This window comes from Meles meles, chromosome 15 (genome assembly GCF_922984935.1).
Source record: "Meles meles chromosome 15, mMelMel3.1 paternal haplotype, whole genome shotgun sequence".
NCBI lineage: Eukaryota > Metazoa > Chordata > Mammalia > Carnivora > Mustelidae > Meles > Meles meles.
In genome coordinates this window covers 54974194-54997061 of record NC_060080.1, presented here as the reverse complement: position 1 = coordinate 54997061, position 22868 = coordinate 54974194, and the positions used below count along the sequence as shown (strand labels likewise).

At 39.6% G+C, this 22868-nt stretch overlaps 1 protein-coding gene across 2 annotated transcripts in view; it reads left to right on the top strand.

Moving 5' to 3' along the window:
- APLF (aprataxin and PNKP like factor) overlaps positions 1-22868 on the top strand; it is an 88271-nt gene that overhangs the window by 40684 nt on the left and 24719 nt on the right. For both annotated transcript variants that reach the window (XM_045979994.1, XM_045979993.1), the window contains 2 exons: positions 9991-10346; positions 11005-11130. In XM_045979994.1, the coding sequence (XP_045835950.1) occupies positions 9991-10346; positions 11005-11130 (482 nt within the window). The remainder of the gene's footprint in view (positions 1-9990; positions 10347-11004; positions 11131-22868) is intronic.

Below are 22868 nucleotides of genomic sequence, written 5' to 3'. Positions count from 1 at the left end.
GGATTGGGTGAATGGCTGGCAGCTGGCTGGGCCTCCCTTTCTCCACTAAACCAATAAGTAGTCTAGGCCAAACATCTTTACCTGAAAGCTGGATTCCAAGGGTGTCAAAGTAGAACCAGTCTTCTCTTAAGGCCTACGACTGGAACTGGTACAGTGTCACTTCTGCTGCATTCTTTTGGTCAGAGCAAGTTACCAGGCCAGCCTAGATTCAAGGGGAGGGGATAAGAACTCCACTGCTTGATGACAGGAGTAATTTGTGTATAAAGGGATGGGAGGAATTGTTGGACATCATCTTTGATGATTAGCACACAAAGATAGAGGAATAATTCAGTTTCCAGAATGGAAAGGAAAACAGCAGCAACTATAGATTATAAAGACCACCTGGTACAAGGGACTTGATCAAAATCATGTTGGTCTGTGGTTTTCCCATCTTTGCCTCTGGAATCATCCTTCACTGCTGATGGCAGGCTTGCTTCACATGGTATACAATATGGGCGCTGGTAGCTCCAGGCTCATGTCATCTCGTTTTTCAACTTAAGAGAAAAATGAGAGTTTCTCTGTGATTGCTTCTGTGGTAAATTCTAGGGACTTGATCATGAAATCTCCACTTAGACCATTCACAGTTCTCAGACAGATGAAGTAGTATCATTACCCCTTTCTAGTCATATATACACCCATTATCAGACAGATGGAGGAAAGGGGGTCTAGAAAGAATAAATAATAGGTATTGTAGTATTTTTGGACAGGGGGATACTATAGTTAGATCTGAATAAATTCAGAAACTGGTAGTTTTTAAGTTGGTCGACATCAACTTAACAAATGAGGTTTGGAATGGTTGGAAACACGTGGGATATACCATATACCGTAAGATTAAAGAGGGGAAATTTCAGAATTTCATGCATCTAGAGGGGATTCTCTTGTTTTGACTTGGCCTCTGTTGAGTGATCAGGTGTCAAGGTGGTCAGTTAAGACAGAGAGCCAAACTGAAAGTAACTCAAACCTTTCTTCACTTAGTGTGACAGTGCAAACAAAAGGGGAAATGACTTGTTGGCTCCCCAGTGTTCCATTTTGTTCCAGGGAACAGCACTTGCAAGAATCAGCAGCATAGATGTAGAGAATTCTCTAACTGCTGAGGAGCCTTGGACCAAAGGCTTTGCCTCTTTCTAGACAAGGACAAAGGAGAAGAGGAGAGCTAGGAGTGAAAAGATACTGAGTCAAAGTACAGAAAAGTGCCTCAGCTGAAGTCCCCCCCGTAGTGGGGATCACTGAAGATCCCTGGGAAGGGCCTAAGCCCACATCCCTCCCCCACACCTACCAAAGAGGCTCTGGATGGAGGCACCTGGGCTAGGAATGCACCATAAGCATGGCTAGCCCACTGAGGCTTGAGTCCTTGATTGCAACTCCCTCAAGAAAACTGTAACACACTGGCTGTGCACCATGTCTGCTGTGGGGAGGGCAGCTTCCCCCATGAGGCCTGCCGGCCAAAACCTTGTGATTGTCCAAGTTTGGGCCTGAAGGATCATATATAGGATTTTGGCCTAGCACCAGACTCCTCAGTCTGCACCTTGCTCTGCTGACTGCTGTTCCACGTCAGTTCCAGGCAGACCAAGAGGCCTGAGTGTCCTACAGCCCACTTCTGTCTATTCCTTTTAATCTGAGTTAGAGTCCCTCCTACCTTGAATCCCATCTGCTTTTCTTTCTTTTTTTTTTAACTGTATAAAATTGTATTTTGTTTTCCTTAACTTTGACAAGTTCTTTATAGATTTTGGATACTAGCCCTTTATCTGATAAAACATTTGTAAATACCTTCTCCCATTCTGTTGTCTTTTGGTTTTGTCGACTGTTTCCTTTGCTGTGCAAAAGCTTTTTATCTTGATGAAGTCTCTATAGTTCATTTTTGCCTGTGTTTCCCTTGCCTTTGGAGACACATCTAGCAAGAAGTTGCTGCGGCTATGGCCAGAGATGTTACTGCCTGTGTTCTCAAGGATTTTGTTGGATTTCTGTTTCAGATTGAGGCCTTTCATCAAAATTGAGTCTATTTTTGTGTATGGTGTAAGGAGATGGTCCAGTTTTATTCTTCTGTATGTGGCTGTCCCATTTTCCCAACACCATTTGTTGAAGAGACTGTCTTTTCCATTGGACATTCTTTCCTGCTTTGTCGAAGATTAGTCAACCATAGAGTTGAGGGTCTATTTTGGGGTTCTCTGTTTTCTTTCTTTCTCTTTCTCTTTCTTTCTTTCTTTCTTTCTTTCTTTCTTTCTTTCTTTCTTTCTTAGATTTTATTTATTTATTTGACAGAGAGATGGAGAGCCCAAGTAGGCAGAGAGGCAGGCAGAGAGAGAGAGGAGGAAGCAGGCTCCCTGCTGAGCAGAGAGCCCAATGTGGGGCTCGATCTCAGGACCTCAGGGTCATGACCTGAGCCGAAGGCAGACGCTCAACCAACTGAGCACCCCTCTGTTCTGTTTCTTTGATCTGTGTGTCTGTTTTTGTGCCAATACCATACTGTCTTAATGATTACAGCTTTGTAATAGAGCTTGAAGTTCTGATTTGTGATGCCGCCAACTTTGGTTTTCTTTTTCAGCATTCCTCTGGCTATTCAGGGATCTTTTCTGATTCCATACAAATTTTCAGATTATTTGTTCCAGCTCTGTGAAAAAAGTTGATGGTATTTTGATAGGGATTGTATTGAATGTATAGATTGCTTTAGGTAGCAGAGACATTTAATAATATTTGTCCTTCCAATCCATGAATGTGGAACTAAGGTCTCCTACTCTGCTATCTTGGAAAGTTAATCTTGCCTTTCTGTTTTGATAGGCTTGACTAGACATTGTAGAAGGTGGCATAGTAAGCTAACAATTTATAATAATGTAATCTTTCCTCCATTTCCATGCCTCTCATACTTGTCTGACCCATAATCTAAATTTCACATTTAAGTCTTTGGGGACTGATTGTGGTAGATGATTTGGCAGGTGAAATGATCTTGACCTCTAGTTCTAGCTACAGGGGTCATGAGTCCCTAAGTCACAGGGGGCATCTTAGTTTAATTAACCATAAACAGCCCAGAGGTCCATTCAGGCAGTAAGATATTAAAGAGATACAAAGAGGAGAAAAACAACTAATTTAGCATATCTTGAAGATAAAGGTTGTTCTGCCTTATCAGGGTGCTATAGTGATTTATTTGGCAAAACCAATAATTTAGCAAGTGTTTATCTCAGGAAGTATGAATCCCGAGAACTGATTGTAGAGTGTCATGTACCCCTCTTGGTTGTTTGGATGGATCATTTTTTTTCTTCCAACTTAAAGACTGCAATCAGGGTTATTCAGAAAGTTTGTTGTTTTTTTTAAGTCATCCAGGATATCAAAAGGTCCAGGTGTTCAATGAAGCTTTTAAGACATTACCAAAAAGATTGTTTATTCCTGAAAGCTGGTTGGGGATGGGGTGGTATCTATGCTATTTTGAGAGTATCTTCATTGTCCTGAGCACAGTAGATACCTTGACTTGGTTGCTTATATTACATTATTGTTTGGTGGAAGGTGTATATTGGGGAGGGGGGAGATGTTTATTTAATCTCTTTGAAGGAGATTTTTATATTAGGTGTTGAAAGATAGTTGGTGCTAGCAAATAAGGTTAGTGAGGAGGAAAACTGTGAGCAGCACAGCATGAGCAGAGACATAGAGGCAGGAGAGTGTGTATGTGGCCCATGGGTGTCATCTGCACTGGAGTGTCACGTGAGTGCTTGTATGGACAGGTGCGTGAGTGTGGGTGGGCGTGGCGAGGGGAGGAAGCTTCCACAAGAGACTGGGGAACAACTCAGATGGCACTTGATGCCAGACTATACAGAAATCAGGACTGTACTTTATGGCCTCAGAGACTTTTTGAAGTGTTTTGGGAAGGAGAATAAGGGGACAGGAAGATGGCATAGCAACCATATGTAAGGTAGAGGCAGGAACTGCCTAAGAAGCTGCCATGGAAGGCCGCAGGGAATGAAGGCCTGAGCTAGACAGTGGCACTGGACCAGAAAGAAGTAGAGGGACATGAGAGACATTCTGAAGGTAGAGTTAACAGAACCTGATGACTAACAGCATATTGAGGAGGAAGTATTGAAAATGTTCTTTAGGGGTGTCTGGGTGGCTCAGTAGGTTAAGCGTCCAACTCTTGGTTTTGGCTCAGGTCATGATCTCAGGGTTGTGGGATCAAGCCCAGCATAGAGCTTTGGGCTGGGTGTGGGGCCTGCTTAGGATTTTCTCTCTCCCTTTTGCTCTTCCATCCCTCCCTCCCAACTCCCATGCACACGTGCACAGACACACTCTCTCTCCAAAAAAAAAAAAAAAAAATCCGGACTAAGGAGAGAGTTCTAGTATATCTGCACTATTTGGAAGCAAACTTGCACACAGTGCATTTAGAGTGTAAGTGTATATGGAGGTGGAGGCTTTGGTAGCAAGAGCCATTTCCAGGGTTGCTGCCTGCACTGTATGTATATGCCGCTGTGCTAATGCTGTGTGCTAGCTGTGAGGCATCTCATTTCTTTCCATACATATGCCAGCTATGAAGTCCTACTCCTATTTCTTCATGAAAGTAGCAGGGGAGATGAAGAATGTAAGTCTTACTGCACAGTCATCTCTTAAGTAAGGCTGTACTGCCCCAGCGCTCCACAGTATTGGTTTACTACATCAGAGAATCCTGTATCCTTTGCTTTTCTGATGGGCCACTTAATACCATTTACGGCATGGCTCTCCTCAGCCCCACAGAGACATCTTTTCATTCATTCATATATTCAGCAAGCATTCATTAAGCAAGTAGTAGCGATATCATGGCATTGATAATGCTATTAACTAAAACAAACACAGAACCATTTACTGAGCTCTTATTATGGGCTAGACCCACAACTATACTTACTTCATTTCATTTTTAGAAAATCCTGGAAAGTTGATTGATAATATCCCCAGTTTACCGATCGAGAGACCTGAGACTCTGAGAGTTGGAATCCACTTGTTCAAAGTCAAAAGTTAGGAAATGGCTAAACTATTATTCAAGATACGATTTATTTTTTTTTACTTCAGGGACCATTCTAGTAATCATTACACTAAGCCATCTTTCTGTTACATGCAAGGCAGTGTGCTATAATCTGGGATAAAACATGAATAAGAGATAGCTGATTAGGGGCTCATAGTCCTGTGGGGGACATGATTCAAAATCATGAAATAATGTTGACACCACATTGATTTTTCTGGGGGCTTTGGGGCTGCCTAAGCCAACTCCGAGGGAAGGGATCCTCAAAGAACTGATGTGAGCTGAATGTTTACAGAAGAGGTAGAAGTAGGAATCCATCCAGGTAGATGGGCAGCAGGTACAGGAGCAGAGGAAGTACAGATAGCCTGCTGAGAACTATTGTTTTTAGAATTTGTGTTGTAAAGCCAGGTGAGGATGGAGCTGGCAGTGGGGACCAGTCATAGTGGGAGGAATTTGAGGGGATTTTGGCCACAGAGGTAATCCTGGAAGCTCTTTAAAGGAGAGACTGAAAGAGAACAAAATGAAAGACAGGGGAATGAGAGAGGAAATGAGGACATCTCAGTCAAGAAATAAAGAGACTCTGATCCAGGTTGATGGCATTAAGGATGGCACAGAGGCATCAGGTCAGAGAAATATTTAAGAAACAAAACCGCAGGACTTGTTGCTTGGATCTGAGCAGAGTGAGGGAAAAGGGCTGAAAGGTACACTTCCAAGTTGCTGGCCAGAATGAATGGAGAAGCTACGTTGTCAGAGACTTTGGTATAGAAAACAGGGGGAGGATTTTAGTTTTCACATTTTGAGTTTGAGGTGCATAGGATATTGAGGAAGAAATGTCTAGTTAGTGGTTGACTAAATTTGAAGCTCAAGAGTGAAGGTAGGGCTGGAGTTTGGGATTTTTAATCCTTAGTATGTGGGTGCTAATGAGACTAATGCAGGACTTTGAAGGCAACTTATTAGTACAGACATTCTTTCCAGGGGCAGCAAATTACCTCCGTGAACTTATATTGGGCACAAGTTCTGTAGCCTGTCCCTTGTGGTACATTAAAAACTTCAGATGGTTGTAGGGCAAGGGAGGGCTTGCTGGGCAAGTTAACAGACAGTTTAATACTTTTAATAGTATATTCCAGCCACTGCCAAGCACCAAGGTCACCTTACACCAGCTTGATCCCTGAGGCCTGTAGCATGTATTTTTATAGTATAGGGAACCCGTTTCTCTTATCATGAACCTCCAGCCACCCACATTTCATTCTTCACCTTTTCGTCTAAGCAGTTTGGGTGCTTAAAAACATGGACCTCTCTGACATTCTCCTGCTTCTTCTAAATACACAGCACCTTCCATCATTTCTCTTCCCTCACTTGCCAATTCAGTGACTTGCTCTGGCTCATGAGCTTTGTAATTGGCACAGGACAAATTTATGTCTCAGCAAACTTACAAATTACTGCATGTAATGGATTTTTGGGATCCTTTATAAATAATTGAAACCATGAATGTTGAATTCTTGAATGCCAAAGGCCTACTGAGTATCAATATTTCATGAAGTTCCATAAAGGACATTATGAATTCTAGCTTTTGTGCCTCTTAAAATATATTTGAGAACCCCTGATCCATAGTATTGGTATCTGTGACTTTATCATTTCTTTCTCTTTTAGAATAAATTAGTGTGTTATTTACTCTTTGTGAAGATTGAAAAAAAAAAAACAGAGTTGAAATAATGTTAAACATTTCTTATCTTTTATTTTCTTTGGCCTGTTTTCTATTTTTTAAGTGGCAAAAAAATGCATGCTGTTATCAAAAAAAGAATGTTAGAACATGTGGAGTATAAAGTAGAAATCTTGATTTGCCTTATCCTTCAATCCCATTTGCCTTACTACTATTTTGTTTTGTATCCTTTTAAACATTTTTATTTGAATTTATACAAGTAAATACACACATAGGTGGACAGGGATTTTTTTTAAAGCTAAATGGAATTGTGTGTGTGTATGTGTATATGTATGTGTGTATATATATATTTATATATATATAAGATTCTTTTTTAATTAAAAAAAATCTTATATGTAGAGAGAAATCTATTCATTTTCAACCTTTGCATGGTGTTTCATGGTAAGAATGGATTCTAATTTATTTAACTGCTTCCCTAGTTGTATCTCTTTTTCCCTATAATAATTGACAGGATGTTGAATGGGATTTTTTTTTTACCCTATCAATTCCAAACTGCTACTGAGGCCCAAAGCTGGGGACAAAAGATACGTATAAGTATCTCATGATTGGGGGCACCTGGGTGGCTCAGCGGGTTAAAGCCTCTGCCTTCAGCTCAGGTCATGATCCCAGGGTCCTGGGATCGAGCCCCGCGTCGGGCTCTCTGCTTAGCTGGGAGCCTGCTTCCTCCTCTCTCTCTCTCTGCCTACTTGTAATCTCTATCTGTCAAATAAATAAATCTTAAAAAAAAAAAAAAAAAAAAGTATCTCATGATTGAAAGGACCCCCAGCAGTAAGAGTCAAGCCTTTTCCTGTGAGGTTTATTGAAAGGAATGAGAAGGGTTCATCATCCTACTGCCACCCCACCCCCACCCCCAGGCTTTATACAAAGAAACCCGAGAGGCCAGAAGATTTTAAGTTTTGGGGGAGTGCTCTGTTTGTGGGGAGATGTTATGTTCTCTCTTTGAAACCAAGAGAGAAAGCACTCTAAAACAATTCACTGTGGAGTTTAGAGATGCCAGCAGGAACAAGAGACTGACATTTTATTGGACATTTGCTTAGCCAAGAGATTGCTAACCTCCCCTGTTTCTACATGAACAGGGAAAATGAAAATTGGCGAGTTGACTCAGTGAGGAACTGCCAAGGGGAAGGTGGGATTGCCCCATTCCTACCCATGAGTTCCAGTCCCTGGTATGTGTGAGTTGGTCCTATAGGAGGGAGATGAGATCAGGGTGTAATTGAGCAGCTTGGGAGAGAAGAGTATGTGTTTTAGAGAGGTGTGGCATGAGTACCACCAGGTGAGGGGTAGCTCTAAGAGGTAGCCAGATTGCCTTTCTCGTAGGTTTTTTATTACCATGCAAGAAACATGGTAAGAACTAGGTTCCTTTTGCAAGGTCTTTAGTCAGTTCGGATAGCCTTTTAAAAAAACTTACGTACCATATATCTTAAAAAAGCAAAGACTATCAGGGGCACCTGGGTGGCTCAACTGGTTAAGCATCTGCCTTCAGCTCAGATCATGATCCCGGGGCCTGGGATTGAGCCCCACTTTGCCTACTCAGCAGGGAGTCTGCTTGTCCCTCTCCCTCTCCTTCTGCCCACCACCCCCCTGCCCTGGCTCATGCTCACTCTCTCTCTTACTCTCAAATTATATATATTTATATATATATATATATATATATATATATATATATATATACACACACACACACACACACACATATATACGTATATATGTATGTATATACGTATGTATATATGTGTGTGTGTGTGTGTGTGTGTGTGTATATATATATAAAATAGAAAAGAAAAGACTATCAAAACATTTAAGTAATTGGACATCTGGGTGGCTCAGTTGGTCAAGCCTTCACCTCAGGTCATAATCCTGGAGTCCTAGGATGGAGTCCCACATCCGCTCCCTCCTCAGCGGGGAGTCTGCTTCTCCCTCTGACCCTCCCTTCTCATGCTCTCTCTCTCTTTCTCTCTCAAATAAATAAAATAAATCTTTAAAAAATTTTAAGTAATTAGTCCCAAAGAAGTCATGCTAATTAGTATCTTCTCAGGAAATGTGAGCCATTGGATATTAAGTGATATCAAAACCAGTTTTCTCCAGGTGGCAGCCAGCATACACGAGTCCTTGGTTATAAATGGGTTTGAACCTTCACATATACCTGTTATGTTGTCAGCACATCCCAGTAGTGGGTACCAGGAGGACTGAAGTTTATCTGAGTTTCCACTCCACAGGAAGTTAGGTAATTAGGAAGTCATTTTTAATAGGATACAAATAGGCTTACTGTTTGTCCTGGTAGTAAGTACAGATTAAAAAGGTTCTGCAGGGGCGCCTGGTGGCTCAGTGGGTTAAAGCCTCTGCCTTCGGCTCGGGGCATAATCCCAGGGTCCTGGGATCGAGCCGCACATCGGGCTCTCTGCTCAGCAGGAAGACTGCTTCTCCCTCTCTCTCTCTGCCTGCCTCTCTGCCTACTTGTGATCTCTGTCTGTCAAGTAAATGAATAAAATCTTAAAAAAAAAAAAAAGGTTCTGCAGTGCTAATGAGAATGTTTAGTTGGTTCAAAACACCTCTTTGGTTAAACTGAAACTTTTATCTTACCACTTCAAAGAAATCATATTTATTTTCTGAGTTTGTTGTGACACAGCTTCATCCAAGTTTTTCTGTGAGGGAGGAGCAATTTTACCATTCAACTAAAGGGGGAAAAGTCATGATTATATTTAGAGGGTAGAAATAAGTATTTCAGTAACAGAAATTATAAAGACAGTGCAAGTTAAGAGCATGACACATTATTGAATGGGGAGTTTAAAAGACTAGTAATGTTTGGGGAAAAATTATATTCAAATGGAAGCGAAGTTCTATTCTCAATGTTTCATTTGTATTTTTCTGGTTCTCTTTCAATGAATGCTTGATGTGATTGTAAAGGTTTGATACAGGTGTATATTTTCTTTTTTAAAGATTTCTTTTAAGGTAATTTCTACACCCAGTGTGGGGCTCGAACTCACAACCCTGAGATCAAGAGTCACATGGTCCTCTGACTGTGCCAGCCAGGTGTTGCTGTATATTCCTTTTCTAATAACTGTAAATTGGCTTAAAGTAACCAAATTACAGACATGGAAAGTGGCATTTTTAATAACTTTAAAATGTGAATTTTAAAAGTTTAAAAAATATACATGTTGAATGAATCTTACAGTTTCATGCCTTTTTACTTAATTTACATATTTCTTTTAAAACATCTTTCATTTATTTCTAATATCTTTTTTCTGATTTGTCTTTGTAGGCAATACCAAGGTCATGTTCTACAATCACGTTAAGTAATGCAGAGGTGAATGATATGAAGGCTAGTACACAGAGAAATGAAATCCCAATAGAGGAACTTGGTAAGGTTCCTGAACATAAAAGTATTGTGAAAGAAACACAAAATAAAGAAGGCGAGGTGATGAGCTGTTCTGAGAGTCACCTGAGTGCCCAGGACAAGTCCTACCAAGAGGAGTCTCAAGGATCTCCTTCTGAGTCCAGCTCTGAACGCTCCAATCCTGAAACTTCGCATGCAAAGGCAACTGACTCAGTTGCACAAGATTCTGAAGAAAACAAGATCAAGAGGACATCCTGCATGTATGGGGCAAACTGCTACAGGTAAAATGAAATTACAGGTAGCCCGGAATTCCATTATTTCCATAGCAGGTGGCTACGTAGTATATGTGTATTAAAAGCCTAGTAAAACACTCTGAGCTAAGGGGAAGGAGCTTTATCATATTTCTGCTTGTTTACACTTTCTCAGGATTCAGTCCTGTAAATCTTGCTAGAAGCTTTCAGGATGCAGTGGGGGAATTGTTTCATATGTAGGCATGCTGATTAATGCAAGGACATGAACTAGGGAATCCAGACTTGAGAGCTGAATCAACCATACCTAAATGCCTGCTTATTCAATGTCTTATTTAGATATTAGAAAGATGGCCTCATAAATAGTTGTAGTATATAATACAACTCTCAAAAGAATTGTAAATTGTGTTTAAGGTGTCTTACTATACTTGTGCTTTCCCTTTATATTTTTCTAATTGTGCTTTTGAATCATCATGATGCTTTTATTTTGCTACCATGAGGGTTCTGTACCGACAAGATGTCATGAGCTTTATTTTTAACAATATAGCACATTGGTTCAATGTCTGGAATAATTAGATGTGCATTAGTTGGTTTCCTGCTATATCCTATTAATTATCTTCTGTAGTATATCTAGAACTCTCGTGTATCCTATTAATGGTTTTTCCTGACAGTATATTTGCCACCCTCGTAGGAAGAATCCTGTTCATTTTCAACACTTCAGTCACCCTGGTGATAGTGATTATGGAGGTGTCCAAGTCATGTGTCAAGATGAGGCTGATGACCGGCCTGAATGTCCCTATGGAGCATCTTGTTACAGGTATGTACACCTGAAATGTTAGGTTGTACTCCTTTTCTCCTTAGTTTCTGTGGTATATTCAGCAGAAATGGCAGGCAACTTCTCACTTCAAGCCTTTAGTCTTTACACTTCCATAGATAGTAGGTTTTCATTTTGTTGATAGGTAGGACTATAATATTTCTTTTAGATAATTATAAATTGTTCAAGTTATTAGCCCTGTAAATGCCTGAAATTGTTCCTCATTTCTAACTTTCTAAAATGCAAATCAGATCATTGAAAAGCTGTCGATGTTATCCCGTCATACACTCTATTCAGACTCCTTAGTGTGACATAAATCAATTCAGGGTTATCTCCACTTTCCTCAACTCATGCCACTCTGCCATTCTTCCCAACACATGAAACTTGATCCTAAAAGAAGAGCACCTTCTTCTCTTTCCTTTCTTAGCATGTTTGTATCATGCACCAAAGAATTTATCTGGAATCATTTTCGTAGGCTTTGGAACTTCTTTTAGTATTTCTTTAGTGAAAATCTTATGGAAAAGGATTCTTTCAGCTTTTGTCTATCTGAATATGTCCTAATTGAAGAATTGATTGATGGCTCTTTTCACTGGGTGTAGAATTCTAGCTTGGCACCTTTGGTTTTTTGTCCGTCACTTTAAAGATGTACTATTGACTAATGCATCCGTAGTTTGTTAAAAGTTACTTGTTTGTCTTACTGTTGCCTTGAAATTAACCCTGCCTTTCCTCTGGCCATTTTTAAGATTTTTTATCATGACTTTTTTTTTTTTTTAGTAAACTCTACCCTTAACATGGGGCTCAAACTCATGACCCAAGATTAAGAGTCTCATTTTTTACCAAGTGAACCAGCCAGGTGCCCCTCATTGCTTTTACTTTCAACTGTGTAACTAACATGTGTTTAGGTATGATTTTTTTTTTTTTTAACATTTTTCCTGTTTGGGGTTCACTGAGCTCTTTTGCATGTTGTTTGTCTTTGTTAGCTTGAGGACATTGCTTAGCTGTTATTTCATCTCTCAGATATTGTTCTGCCCCATACTATGTCTTGCCTCATTCTTCTACTCCAGTTAACCATGTTAAGTCTTTTGACTGTGTCCCCTATGTCTCTTACACATTGTTTCATTTTTCCATTACTTTTCTTTTTTTTTTTTTTACCTCTGTGCCTCAGATTGGGTATTTGCTGTGGCTTGTCTTAGAGTTTAGTAATTCTCTCTTCTCATGTGTCTAGGCTGCTGATAAACCTATCCACAGAGTTCATAATTTCCGATATTGCATTTTATGCCTGTTATTTTCCATCAGTAAGCATCCCCCCCCCCAACTCTGTTTGGCAGATAGGGGCTAGTCATCTCTGTCCAGTCAGAGATTTGGATTATAAGAAATACTTTATTTTAATAAAACTCAATATGCCTTTGGTTTCTCTGTGTTCCTTTGGCATGGCTTATCTAGACTTCTAACAGAAAAACAGTTCTCTGTCTTCTTAGCGCTGAAACTTCCCTCAGGTATTCTGAGTGTAGCTAATTAGGCTACCACCCATGCATCCTAAAATCTGGCACATTTCTTGAGAGGAGACTAGTTAGGTGTTTGTTGCAGATCCTTTCTCTCTAGTGGGACTTCGTCTCTGAAATACAGCGTGAATTAGAATTTTCATTCTACCAATTTGAAGTTCTAGGCACAGACCTTAAACCTCTTATACTTCCCAGGAATTCAGCAGGTATTTCTTAGGAAGAATCAGCCTTGTGTTTGGGGTTCTTTTAGTTTTCAAACTGTCCTGACAACCCCATAAGCCCATGAAAAGCTCTACAAGTTTCTCTTCAACTAGAGTTCCTCCAGGTAACTCAAATCTTATTCCTCAGCCCACATGAAGAACTGGCAAAGACCTCTAGGGAAGAAAACAGCCAGTGATTGTCAGTTAACCTAGGGAGGGCTTTTGTCTGTGGAATTTAAGATAATCCAAAATTCTCATTGCTCCCATAGTTCTGTCATAAAAATAATTTCTACAGTTTATCAGGGTTTTTTCCCTAGTTGTTAAGATATTAACCTGCCATGATATCCTCTGCCCTTCCTAGAAGCAAAATCCAAGTGTGCCTATTCTTGAGAAGAATGAATGTAAAATATAAAACCTTCCTAGGAATCATCAAATGTGAAATACTGTCAAAATATTGTCAAAAATTGCTGCCTCCATGTCGTCAGTCTCTTAAAGAGAGACCAGAACAGTGAGTAGGCAAGAGAAATTACTCCAGATCCAGTGACCTGCATATGCTAATAGAAACTTTCAGATCTAGATCTAAATATATTTATATATACATAGAGGGTATTTTTTTTCATCTCTTGAGCTGCTTGGTGTGTTAGTTCAACTTAGAGATAAAATCTGAAGGTTTTTTTTCCATTGTTAATTTTAATTATAGTGCAGAGAGACTCTTGGAGAATGTTAGATATGGTTGCTTCTCTGACTACTAAAGGAATAAAGGAATGGGAATAAGAAAGGTTAATGAGTTGCCAAAGACTCTAAAGCCAGTGAGATGAAAACCAAGTCTCTTCCTTGCTCCATTCCAGCATTTCTCTGTGGCAGGGCCTGACTCCACCATTGTTATTTATGGCTGGCTGGCTGGTTGACTTCCTTCCCTCCTTTATTTTTTTAACATTTTATCTGTTTGAGAGAGAGAGCACAAGCACAGAGGAGGGGCAGAGGGAGAGGGAGAAGCAGACTCTCCACTGAGTAGGGAGCTCAATGGGGGGCTTGATCCCAGGACTTAGAGATCATGACCAGAGCCAAAGGCAGATGCTTAACTTACTGAGCCACCCAGGCACCTCTCTTTATGGCTTTCTAAAGTATTACAGTGTTTGTTTTTTATTCAATTGGCAAAGTAATATTTTGGAGTAAAAAAGAAAAAAGCAACTCTAGATAAGTTACCTTGAAGAAACTGAATTTTTCAGATCATCAAGACGGTAGAAGAAACCCTAGTTATGGAAGCATGATATATATTTATATACCCTTTCTTGATCCATCATCATTATTATTATTTAGGCAAAAAACATGCTCTAGTAAATATGTTATTGATCATAATATAACATCACTTTAGTTTTAGCAATTTACTCTTTAACAATCTTGATTTGCAAGAATATATCATTTTTTAAAAAAGATTTTATTTATTTAAGAGAGGGGGGAGAGAGCGACACGAATGTACACACTATGCAAGCAGTGGGAGGGGCAGAAGCAGACCCCTCTGAGCCGGGAGCCCACATTGGACTCCATCCTAGGATGCAGAAGAGGTTGGAAGGTGGGAAACTTTTAGAGGATAAAGAATAAAGAACAAGGAAGAGAAAAATAGAAATATCCGATTAGCTGGGGCCACAGATTCAACCTTATTTGAGGTGAAAAAAAACAAGGAAATAAGTATACAACCCAGAGTTGGTATGGCATTTGGGGATCGGCAGACTGGATATATTATGTTTTTGGCCAAAGAGAGCATTTGTAGGGACATGAAAGTTATCTAAGTGCCATTTTTAAAAGTGCCATTTTAGCAAAATGGCACCCCAGGCAGGAGCAACTCAATCTTGGGACTAGATTTTTTATTGCTACAGTGCTAGCATATAAGCCTACTGTATCAGAATGATAAAATGTTCTAATCTGGTTTGTTTAAAAACAAGGGTTTATGTAAATGCATGGTAGATTTTTTCCTATGGCCACAGAAGAAAAATACTAAAGTCTCAGAGATCATGAAATAACCCACAAAAATCAGCCAGAAATTACTATATTTACAAAGGTAAAAAAATATATGTATTCTGAAAGTAGAGCTGTGATAAGCCTGTTTTCCATGATGGTTGTTGATACATTTGGAAGGGAAATGAGGTTTATTACTGAAACATTTTTGTTTGCTTTTTATCTTTGAAAATTTGCCTTCACAAAACAGGGTAAGTATTATTCTCAAGTAAAAACAGTCTCTCAAGTGAAACACTGAGTTGGTTTTTTTTTTTTATCAGAATTACCTAAAGTACTTTTTATTTATTTTTTATTTATTTCTTATTTTTTTATAAACATATAATGTATTTTTATCCCCAGGGGTACAGGTCTGTGAATCGCCAGGTTTACACACTTCACAGCACTCACCATAGCACATACCCTCCCCAATGTCCATAACCTCCCTCCCCCTCTCCCAACCCCCCCCATCCCAGCAACCCTCAGTTTGTTCTGTGAGATTAAAAGTCACTTATGGTTTGTCTCCCTCCCAATCCCATCTTGTTTCATTTATTCTTCTCCTACCCCCAAACCCCCCATGTTGCATCTCCACATCCTCATATCAGGGAGATCATATGATAGTTGTCTTTCTCCAATTGACTTATTTCACTAAGCATGATACCCTCTAGTTCCATCCACGTCGTCGCAAATGGCAAGATTTCATTTCTTTTGATGGCTGCATAGTATTCCATTGTGTATATATACCACCTCTTCTTTATCCATTCATCTGTTGATGGACATCTAGGTTCTTTCCATAGTTTGGCTATTGTAGACATTGCTGCTATAAACATTCGAGTGCACGTGCCCCTTCGGATCACTACGTTTGTATCTTTAGGGTAAATACCCAGTAGTGCAATTGCTGGGTCATAGGGTAGTTCTATTTTCAACATTTTGAGGAACCTCCATGCTGTTTTCCAGAGTAGTTGCACCATCTTGCATTCTGGCCAACAGTGTAGGAGGGTTCCCTTTCTCTGCATCCTCACCAGCATCTGTCCTGACTTGTTAATTTTATACATTCTGACTGGTGTGAGGTGATATCTCATTGTGGTTTTGATTTGTATTTCCCTGATGCCGAGTGATGTGGAGCACTTTTTGATGTGTCTGTTGGCCATCTGGATGTCTTCTTTGCAGAAATGTCTATTCATGTCCTCTGCCCATTTCTTGATTGGATTGTTTGTTTTTTGGGTGTTGAGTTTGCTAAGTTCCTTATAGATTTTGGATACTAGCCCTTTATCTGATATGTCGTTTGCAAATATCTTCTCCCATTCTGTCAGTTGTCTTTTGGTTTTGTTAACTGTTTCCTTTGCTGTGCAAAAGCTTTTGATCTTGATGAAATCCCAATAGTTCATTTTTGCCCTTGCTTCCCTTGCCTTTGGCGATGTTCCTAGGAAGATGTTGCTGCGGCTGAGGTCGAAGAAGTTGCTGCTTGTGTTCTCCTCAAGGATTTTGATGGATTCCTTTCTCACATTGAGGTCCTTCATCCATTTTGAGTCTATTTTCGTGTGTGGTGTAAGGAAGTGGTCCAATTTCATTTTTCTGCATGTGGCTGTCCAGTTTTCCCAGCACCATTTATTGAAGAGGCTGTCTTTTTTCCATTGGACATTCTTTCCTGCTTTGTCGAAGATTAGTTGACCATAGAGTTGAGAGTCTATTTCTGGGCTCTCTATTCTGTTCCATTGATCTATGTGTCTGTTTTTGTGCCAGTACCATGCTATCTTGATGATGACAGCTTTGCAATAGAGCTTGAAGTCCGGAATTGTGATGCCACCCACTTTGGCTTTCTTTTTCAATATTCCTTTGGCTATTCGAGGTCTTTTCTGGTTCCACATAAATTTTAGGATTATTTGTTCCATTTCTTTGAAAAAAATGGGTGGTATTTTGATAGGGATTGCATTAAATGTGTAGATTGCTTTAAGTACCATAGACATTTTCACAATATTTATTCTTCCAATCCAGGAGCATGGCACATTTTTCCATTTCTTTGTGTCTTCCTCAATTTCTTTCATGAGTACTTTATAGTTTTCTGCATATAGATACTTAGCCTCTTTGGTTAGGTTTATTCCTAGGTATCTTATAGTTTTGAGTGCAATTATAAATGGGATTGACTCCTTAATTTCTCTTTCTTCTGTCTTGTTGTTGGTGTAGAGAAATGCAACTGATTTCTGTGCATTGATTTTATATCCTGACACTTTACTGAATTCCTATACAAGTTCTAGCAGTTTTGGAGTGGAGTCTTTTGGGTTTTCCACATATAGTATCATATCATCTGCGAAGAGTGATAGTTTGACTTCTTCTTTGCTGATTTGGATGCCTTTAATTTCCTTTCGTTGTCTGATTGCTGAGGCTAGGACTTCTAGTACTATGTTGAATAGCAGTGGTGATAATGGACATCCCTGCCGTGTTCCTGACCTTAGCAGAAAAGCTCTCAGTTTTTCTCCATTGAGAATGATATTTGCGGTGGATTTTTCATAGATGGCTTTGATAATGTTGAGGTATGTGCCCTCTATCCCTACACTTTGAAGAGTTTTGATCAGGAAGGGATGCTGTACTTTGTCAAATGCTTTTTCAACATCTACTGAGAGTATCATATGGTTCTTGTTCTTTCTTTTATTAATGAGTTCAGTTCTTTTATTAATGTATTCAGTTGTGGTAGTTTATATGTCTCTAGGAATGCACTGATTGATTTGCGGATGTTGAACCAACCTTGCAGCCCTGGAATAAATCCCACTTGGTCGTGGTGAATAATCCTTTTAATGTACTGTTGAATCCTATTGGCTAGTATTTTGGTGAGAATTTTTGCATCTGTGTTCATCAAGGATATTGGTCTGTAGTTCTTTTTTGGTGGGCTCCTTGTCTGGATTTGGGATCGAGGTGATGCTGGCCTCATAAAATGAGTTTGGAAGTTTTCCTCCCATTTCTATTTTTTGGAACAGTTTCAGGAGAATAGGAATTAGTTCTTCTTTAAATGTTTGGTAGAATTCCCGTGGGAAGCCATCTGGCCCTGGGCTTTTGTTTGTGTGGAGAATTTTTTTTTTTTTTAAGATTTTATTTATTTATTTGTCAGAGAGAGAGACAGAGAGAGAAAGATCACAAGTAGGCAGAGAGGTAGGCAGAGGCAGAGGGAGAAGCAGGCTCCCTGCCGAGCAAGGAGCCCAATATGGGACTCGATCCCAGGACACTAGGATCATGACCTGAGCCAAAGGCAGCTGCTTAACCAACTGAGCCACCCAGGCATCCTTGTGTGGAGATTCTTGATGACTGTTTCAATCTCTTTACTGGTAATGGGCCTGTTCAGGTTTTCTATTTCTTCCTGGTTCAGTTGTGGTAGTTTATATGTCTCTAGGAATGCATCCATTTCTTCCAGATTGTCAAATTTGTTGGCATAGAGTTGTTCATAGTATGTTCTTCTAATTGTCTGTATTTCTTTGGTATTAGTTGTGATCTCTCCTCTTTCATTCATGATTTTATTTATTTGGGTCCTTTCTCTTTTCTTTTTGATAAGTCTGGCCAGGGGTTTATCAATCTTATTAATTCTTTCAAAGAACCAGCGCTTAGTTTTGTTGATTTGTTCTATTGTTTTTTTTTGGTTTCTATTTCATTGATTTCTGCTCTGATCTTTATGATTTCTCTTCTCCTGCTGGGTTTAGGGTTTCTTTCTTGTTCTTTCTCCAGCTCCTTTAGGTGTAGGGTTAGGTTGTGTACTTGAGACCTTTCTTGTTTCCTGAGAAAGGATTGTACTGCTATATATTTTCCTCTCAGGACTGCCTTTGCTGTGTCCCACAGATTTTGAACCGTTGTGTTTTCATTATCATTTGTTTCCATGAATTTTTTTCAATCCTTCTTTCATTTCCTGGTTGACCCATTCATTCTTTAGAAGGATGCTGTTTAGTCTCCATTTATTTGGGTTCATTCCAAATTTCCTCTTGTGATTGAGTTCTAGCTTCAGAGCATTGTGGTCTGAAAATATGCAGGGAATGATCCCAATCTTTTGATACTGGTTGAGACCTGATTGTGACCCAGGATGTGATCTATTCTGGAGAATGTTCCATGTGCTCTAGAGAAGAATGTGTATTCTGTTGCTTTGGGATGAAATGTTCTGAATATATCTGTGATGTCCATCTGGTCCAGTGTGTCATTTAAGGCCTTTATTTCCTTGTTGATCTTTTGCTTGGATGATCTGTCCATTTCAGTGAGGGAGTGTTAAAGTCCCCTACTATTATTGTATTATTATTGATGTGTTTTTCTTATTTGATTTTCTTATTAATTGGTTTATATAGTTGGCTGCTCCCACGTTAGGGGCATAGATATTTAAAATTGTTAGATCTTCTTGTTGGACAGACCCTTTGAGTATGATAGAGTGTCCTTCCTCATCTCTTATTAGAGTCTTTGGCTTAAAATCTAATTGATCTGATATAAGGATTGCCACCCCAGCTTTCTTCTGATGCCCATTAGCATGGTAAATTGTTTTCCACCCCCTCACTTTAAATCTGGAGGTGTCTTCGCGTCTCAAATGAGTTTCTTGTAGGCAACATATAGATGGGTTTTGTTTTTTTATCCATTCTGATACCCTGTGTCTTTTGATTGGGGCATTTAGCCCATTAACATTCATTGTAACTATTGAGAGATATGAATTTAGTGCCATTGTATTGCCTGTACGGTGACTGTTACTGTATATTGTCTCTGTACCTTTCTGATGTACTACTTTTAGGCTCTCTCTTTGCTTAGAAGACCCCTTTCAATATTTCCTGTAGAGCTGGTTTGGTTTTTGCAAATTCTTTCAGTTTTTGTTTGTCCTGGAAGCTTTTTATCTCTTCTTCTATTTTCAATGATAGCCTAGCTGGATATAGTATTCTTGGCTGCATGTTTTTCTCGTTTAGTGCTCTGAATATATCATGCCAGTTCTTTCTGGCCTGCCAGGTCTCTGTGGATAGGTCTGCTGCCAATCTAATATTTTTACCATTGTATGTTACAGACTTCTTTTCCCAGGCTGCTTTCAGGATTTTCTCTTTGTCACTAAGACTTGTAAATTTTACTATTAGGTGATGGGGTGTGGACCTATTCTTGTTGATTTTGAGGGGGGTTCTCTGCATCTCCTGGATTTTGATGCTTGTTCCCTTTGCCATATTAGGTAAAGTCTCTCCAATAATTCTCTCCAGTATACCTTCTGCTCCCCTCTCTCTTTCTTCTTCTTCTGGAATCCCAATTATTCTAATGTTGTTTCGTCTTATGGTGTCACTTATCTCTCGAATTCTCCCCTTGTGGTCCAGTAGCTGTTGTCCTTCTTTTGCTCAGCTTCTTTATTCTCTGTCATTTGGCCTTCTATATCACTAATTCTTTCTTCTGCCTCATTTATCCTAGCAGTGAGAGCCTCCATTTTTTATTGCACCTCATTAATAGCTTTTTTGATTTCAACTTGGTTAGATTTTAGTTCTTTTATTTCTCCAGAAAGGGCTTTTATATCTCCAGAGAGGATTTCTCTAATATCTTCCATGCCTTTTTCGAGCCCGGCTAGAACCTTCAGAATCATCATTCTGAACTCTAGATCTGACATATTACCAATGTCTGTATTGATTAGGTCCCTAGCCTTTGGTACTGCCTCTTGTTCTTTTTTTTTGTGGTGAATTTTTCCACCTTGTCATTTTGTCCAGATAAGAGTATATGAAGGAGCAAGTAAAATACTAAAAGGGTGGCAAAGACCCCAGAAAATGCACTTTAACCAAATCAGAAGAGGCCCCAAATCGCGGGAGGTAGAAAGGGGATAAAAAGAGGTTCAGGAAAAAAAAAGAAAAAAATTTAAAAAAGAAAACAAATAATGAAAAATATAAAAAAGAAAGAAAATATATATATATTAGACTAGTTAAAAAACGTTAAAAAAGAAAAGGGTGAAAGTTTAAAAAAATTTAGCAGCAGAAGAAAAAAAATTGAAAGAAAAAATTAAATTAACCATAAGACTAGAGAATCGGGGAGAAAGCCATGATTCCGTGCTTTGCTTTCTCCTCCTCTGGAATTCCGCTGCTTTCCTTGGTAGATGAACTTCGTCCTGGCTGGATTTTTTTTGTTGATCTTCTGGGGGAGGGGTCTGTTGTAGTGACTCTCAAGTGTCTTTGCGGGAAGCAGAATTGCACTGCCGGGGCGGACTAAGTAATCGGCTCCGGTTCGCTTTCGGGAGCTTTTGTTCCCTGTACACTTTCTGTAGAGTTCCGGAGGACGGGAATGAAAATGGCGGCCTCCCAGTCTCCGGCCTGGAGGAGCCGAGAGCCCGGGGCCCCACTCCTCAGTGCGCCCCCAGAGAACAGCGCCCAGTCACTCCTGTATCCCGGGCCTCCGGCCGTGCTCTGAGTTCACCCAGCCTGCGACCGGTTCAAGGTAACCCCGAGCTGAGAGCTCACTCCTCAGCTCTGTCTCTGTAGCCGGCTTCCCCGTTCTAATACCCGTGAGCTCTGCGACACTCCGACACCCCCGATCCTTATGTGACCCTGCAGGACCTGGGGCCACGCTGACCCCCCGTGGGCTTCACCCCGGTTTAGCCTCTGGAGCAATGTCCCTCAGTGGAACAGACTTTTAAAAGTCCTGATTTTGTGCTCTGTTGCTCCGCCGCTTGCCGGGAGCCGGCCCCTCCCCCCACGGTCTATCTTCCCGTCGTTTTGGGAAATCTTCCTGTCACTTCTCCGCCAGTCCTACCTTTCAGAAAGTGGTTGATTTTCTGTTTCTAGAATTGCTGTTCTTCTTCTCTTCAATCTCCCATTGGATTTGTAGGTGTTTGTAATGTTTAGATAAGCTATCTAGCTGATCTCCTGCTACCTGATGTAGTCTCAGCCTGCTACTTCTGCACCATCTTGACTCCTCCGGTTTTTGGTTTTTTGTTTTCTGGTTTGACTTTCTAATCCCTTGAATGTGTGCAACTCAGTTTCTCTTTTTGAAATATGTAGGTGATCGCAGCTGTGCACAGTACGCTAGATAATCTTAGTTTTATACTATGTCAGCTACCTACATTTATGTGGTAGTGTATTTCCAAGTATTGCTGTCTATGGTCAAAGTTTTTATCATGATCGAGCAAATACAAAAACAGCAAAGTACACATACATGGATGTATTACATTTTCAGCCATTCATTCCAATGAGTAAAACAGAAAAACAGGTATGAATCACAAATTAAATGCATACTATAGTAAAAATAAATAAGAGGTTGAAGTTTTAAAAAGATATTTATTTATTAAATTTTGTTCTTTTCTAGACTATAAGTATTACTAAAATTTTCTGACATTATACTTCCTTAAACCTCACAAAATTAAATAAACCTGAAAAAATGGTAATAGGAAAGAACTAGTTAATGTTGTCATTTTAAGTACTTCGCCCATTAGTAAATCTGATTTATTCTTTTTGTGCTGTACACTATAGTCTGTCAGAAGAGGTGCTCAGTTTAATGCATTTGATTAGCTTAATACTTGTCGGAAATAGAACATTAGATACTTAATGTCTAATATAACCCAGTGATTGCTGTGCTTGCTTCTGACTCATTCACTTCCTCTGGTGTGTAATAGGATTTTATGCAGTGTATTACTCCTGTTCTTGTTTGTTAAATTAGGCACTAACTTTAGAATATATATATGCTAAAATGAATGGAATCCATCTGCAACCAGTTTAGTGTAAAAATGTGAAGTCAAACTCATATACCTTGCCTCAGATTTAAACACTTAAGGCGGGTATGTATTATGCAAATGAAAATGTTGGTGCCTTGATGTTTTTTGGAAGCCAATGACCTACTTTTTATTTTTTTATAATTGTAATACCTTCTAAGAGGGATGGTGTAAGGAAGTGTATTAGTTATCAACTGTAAGTGCTCTCACTGTCATGAATCTGCAACGTGATCTGTATAGTTGAAAGAACACAGTGTTTTGCGACAAGCATAACTCATTTTTAAAAAAGTATATTTGATAGTAAGAAAATTTATTATCTTTTGTTATTTGTTGATCCAAATTTATAGCCATGATCTAAACTTTTTTGCTATT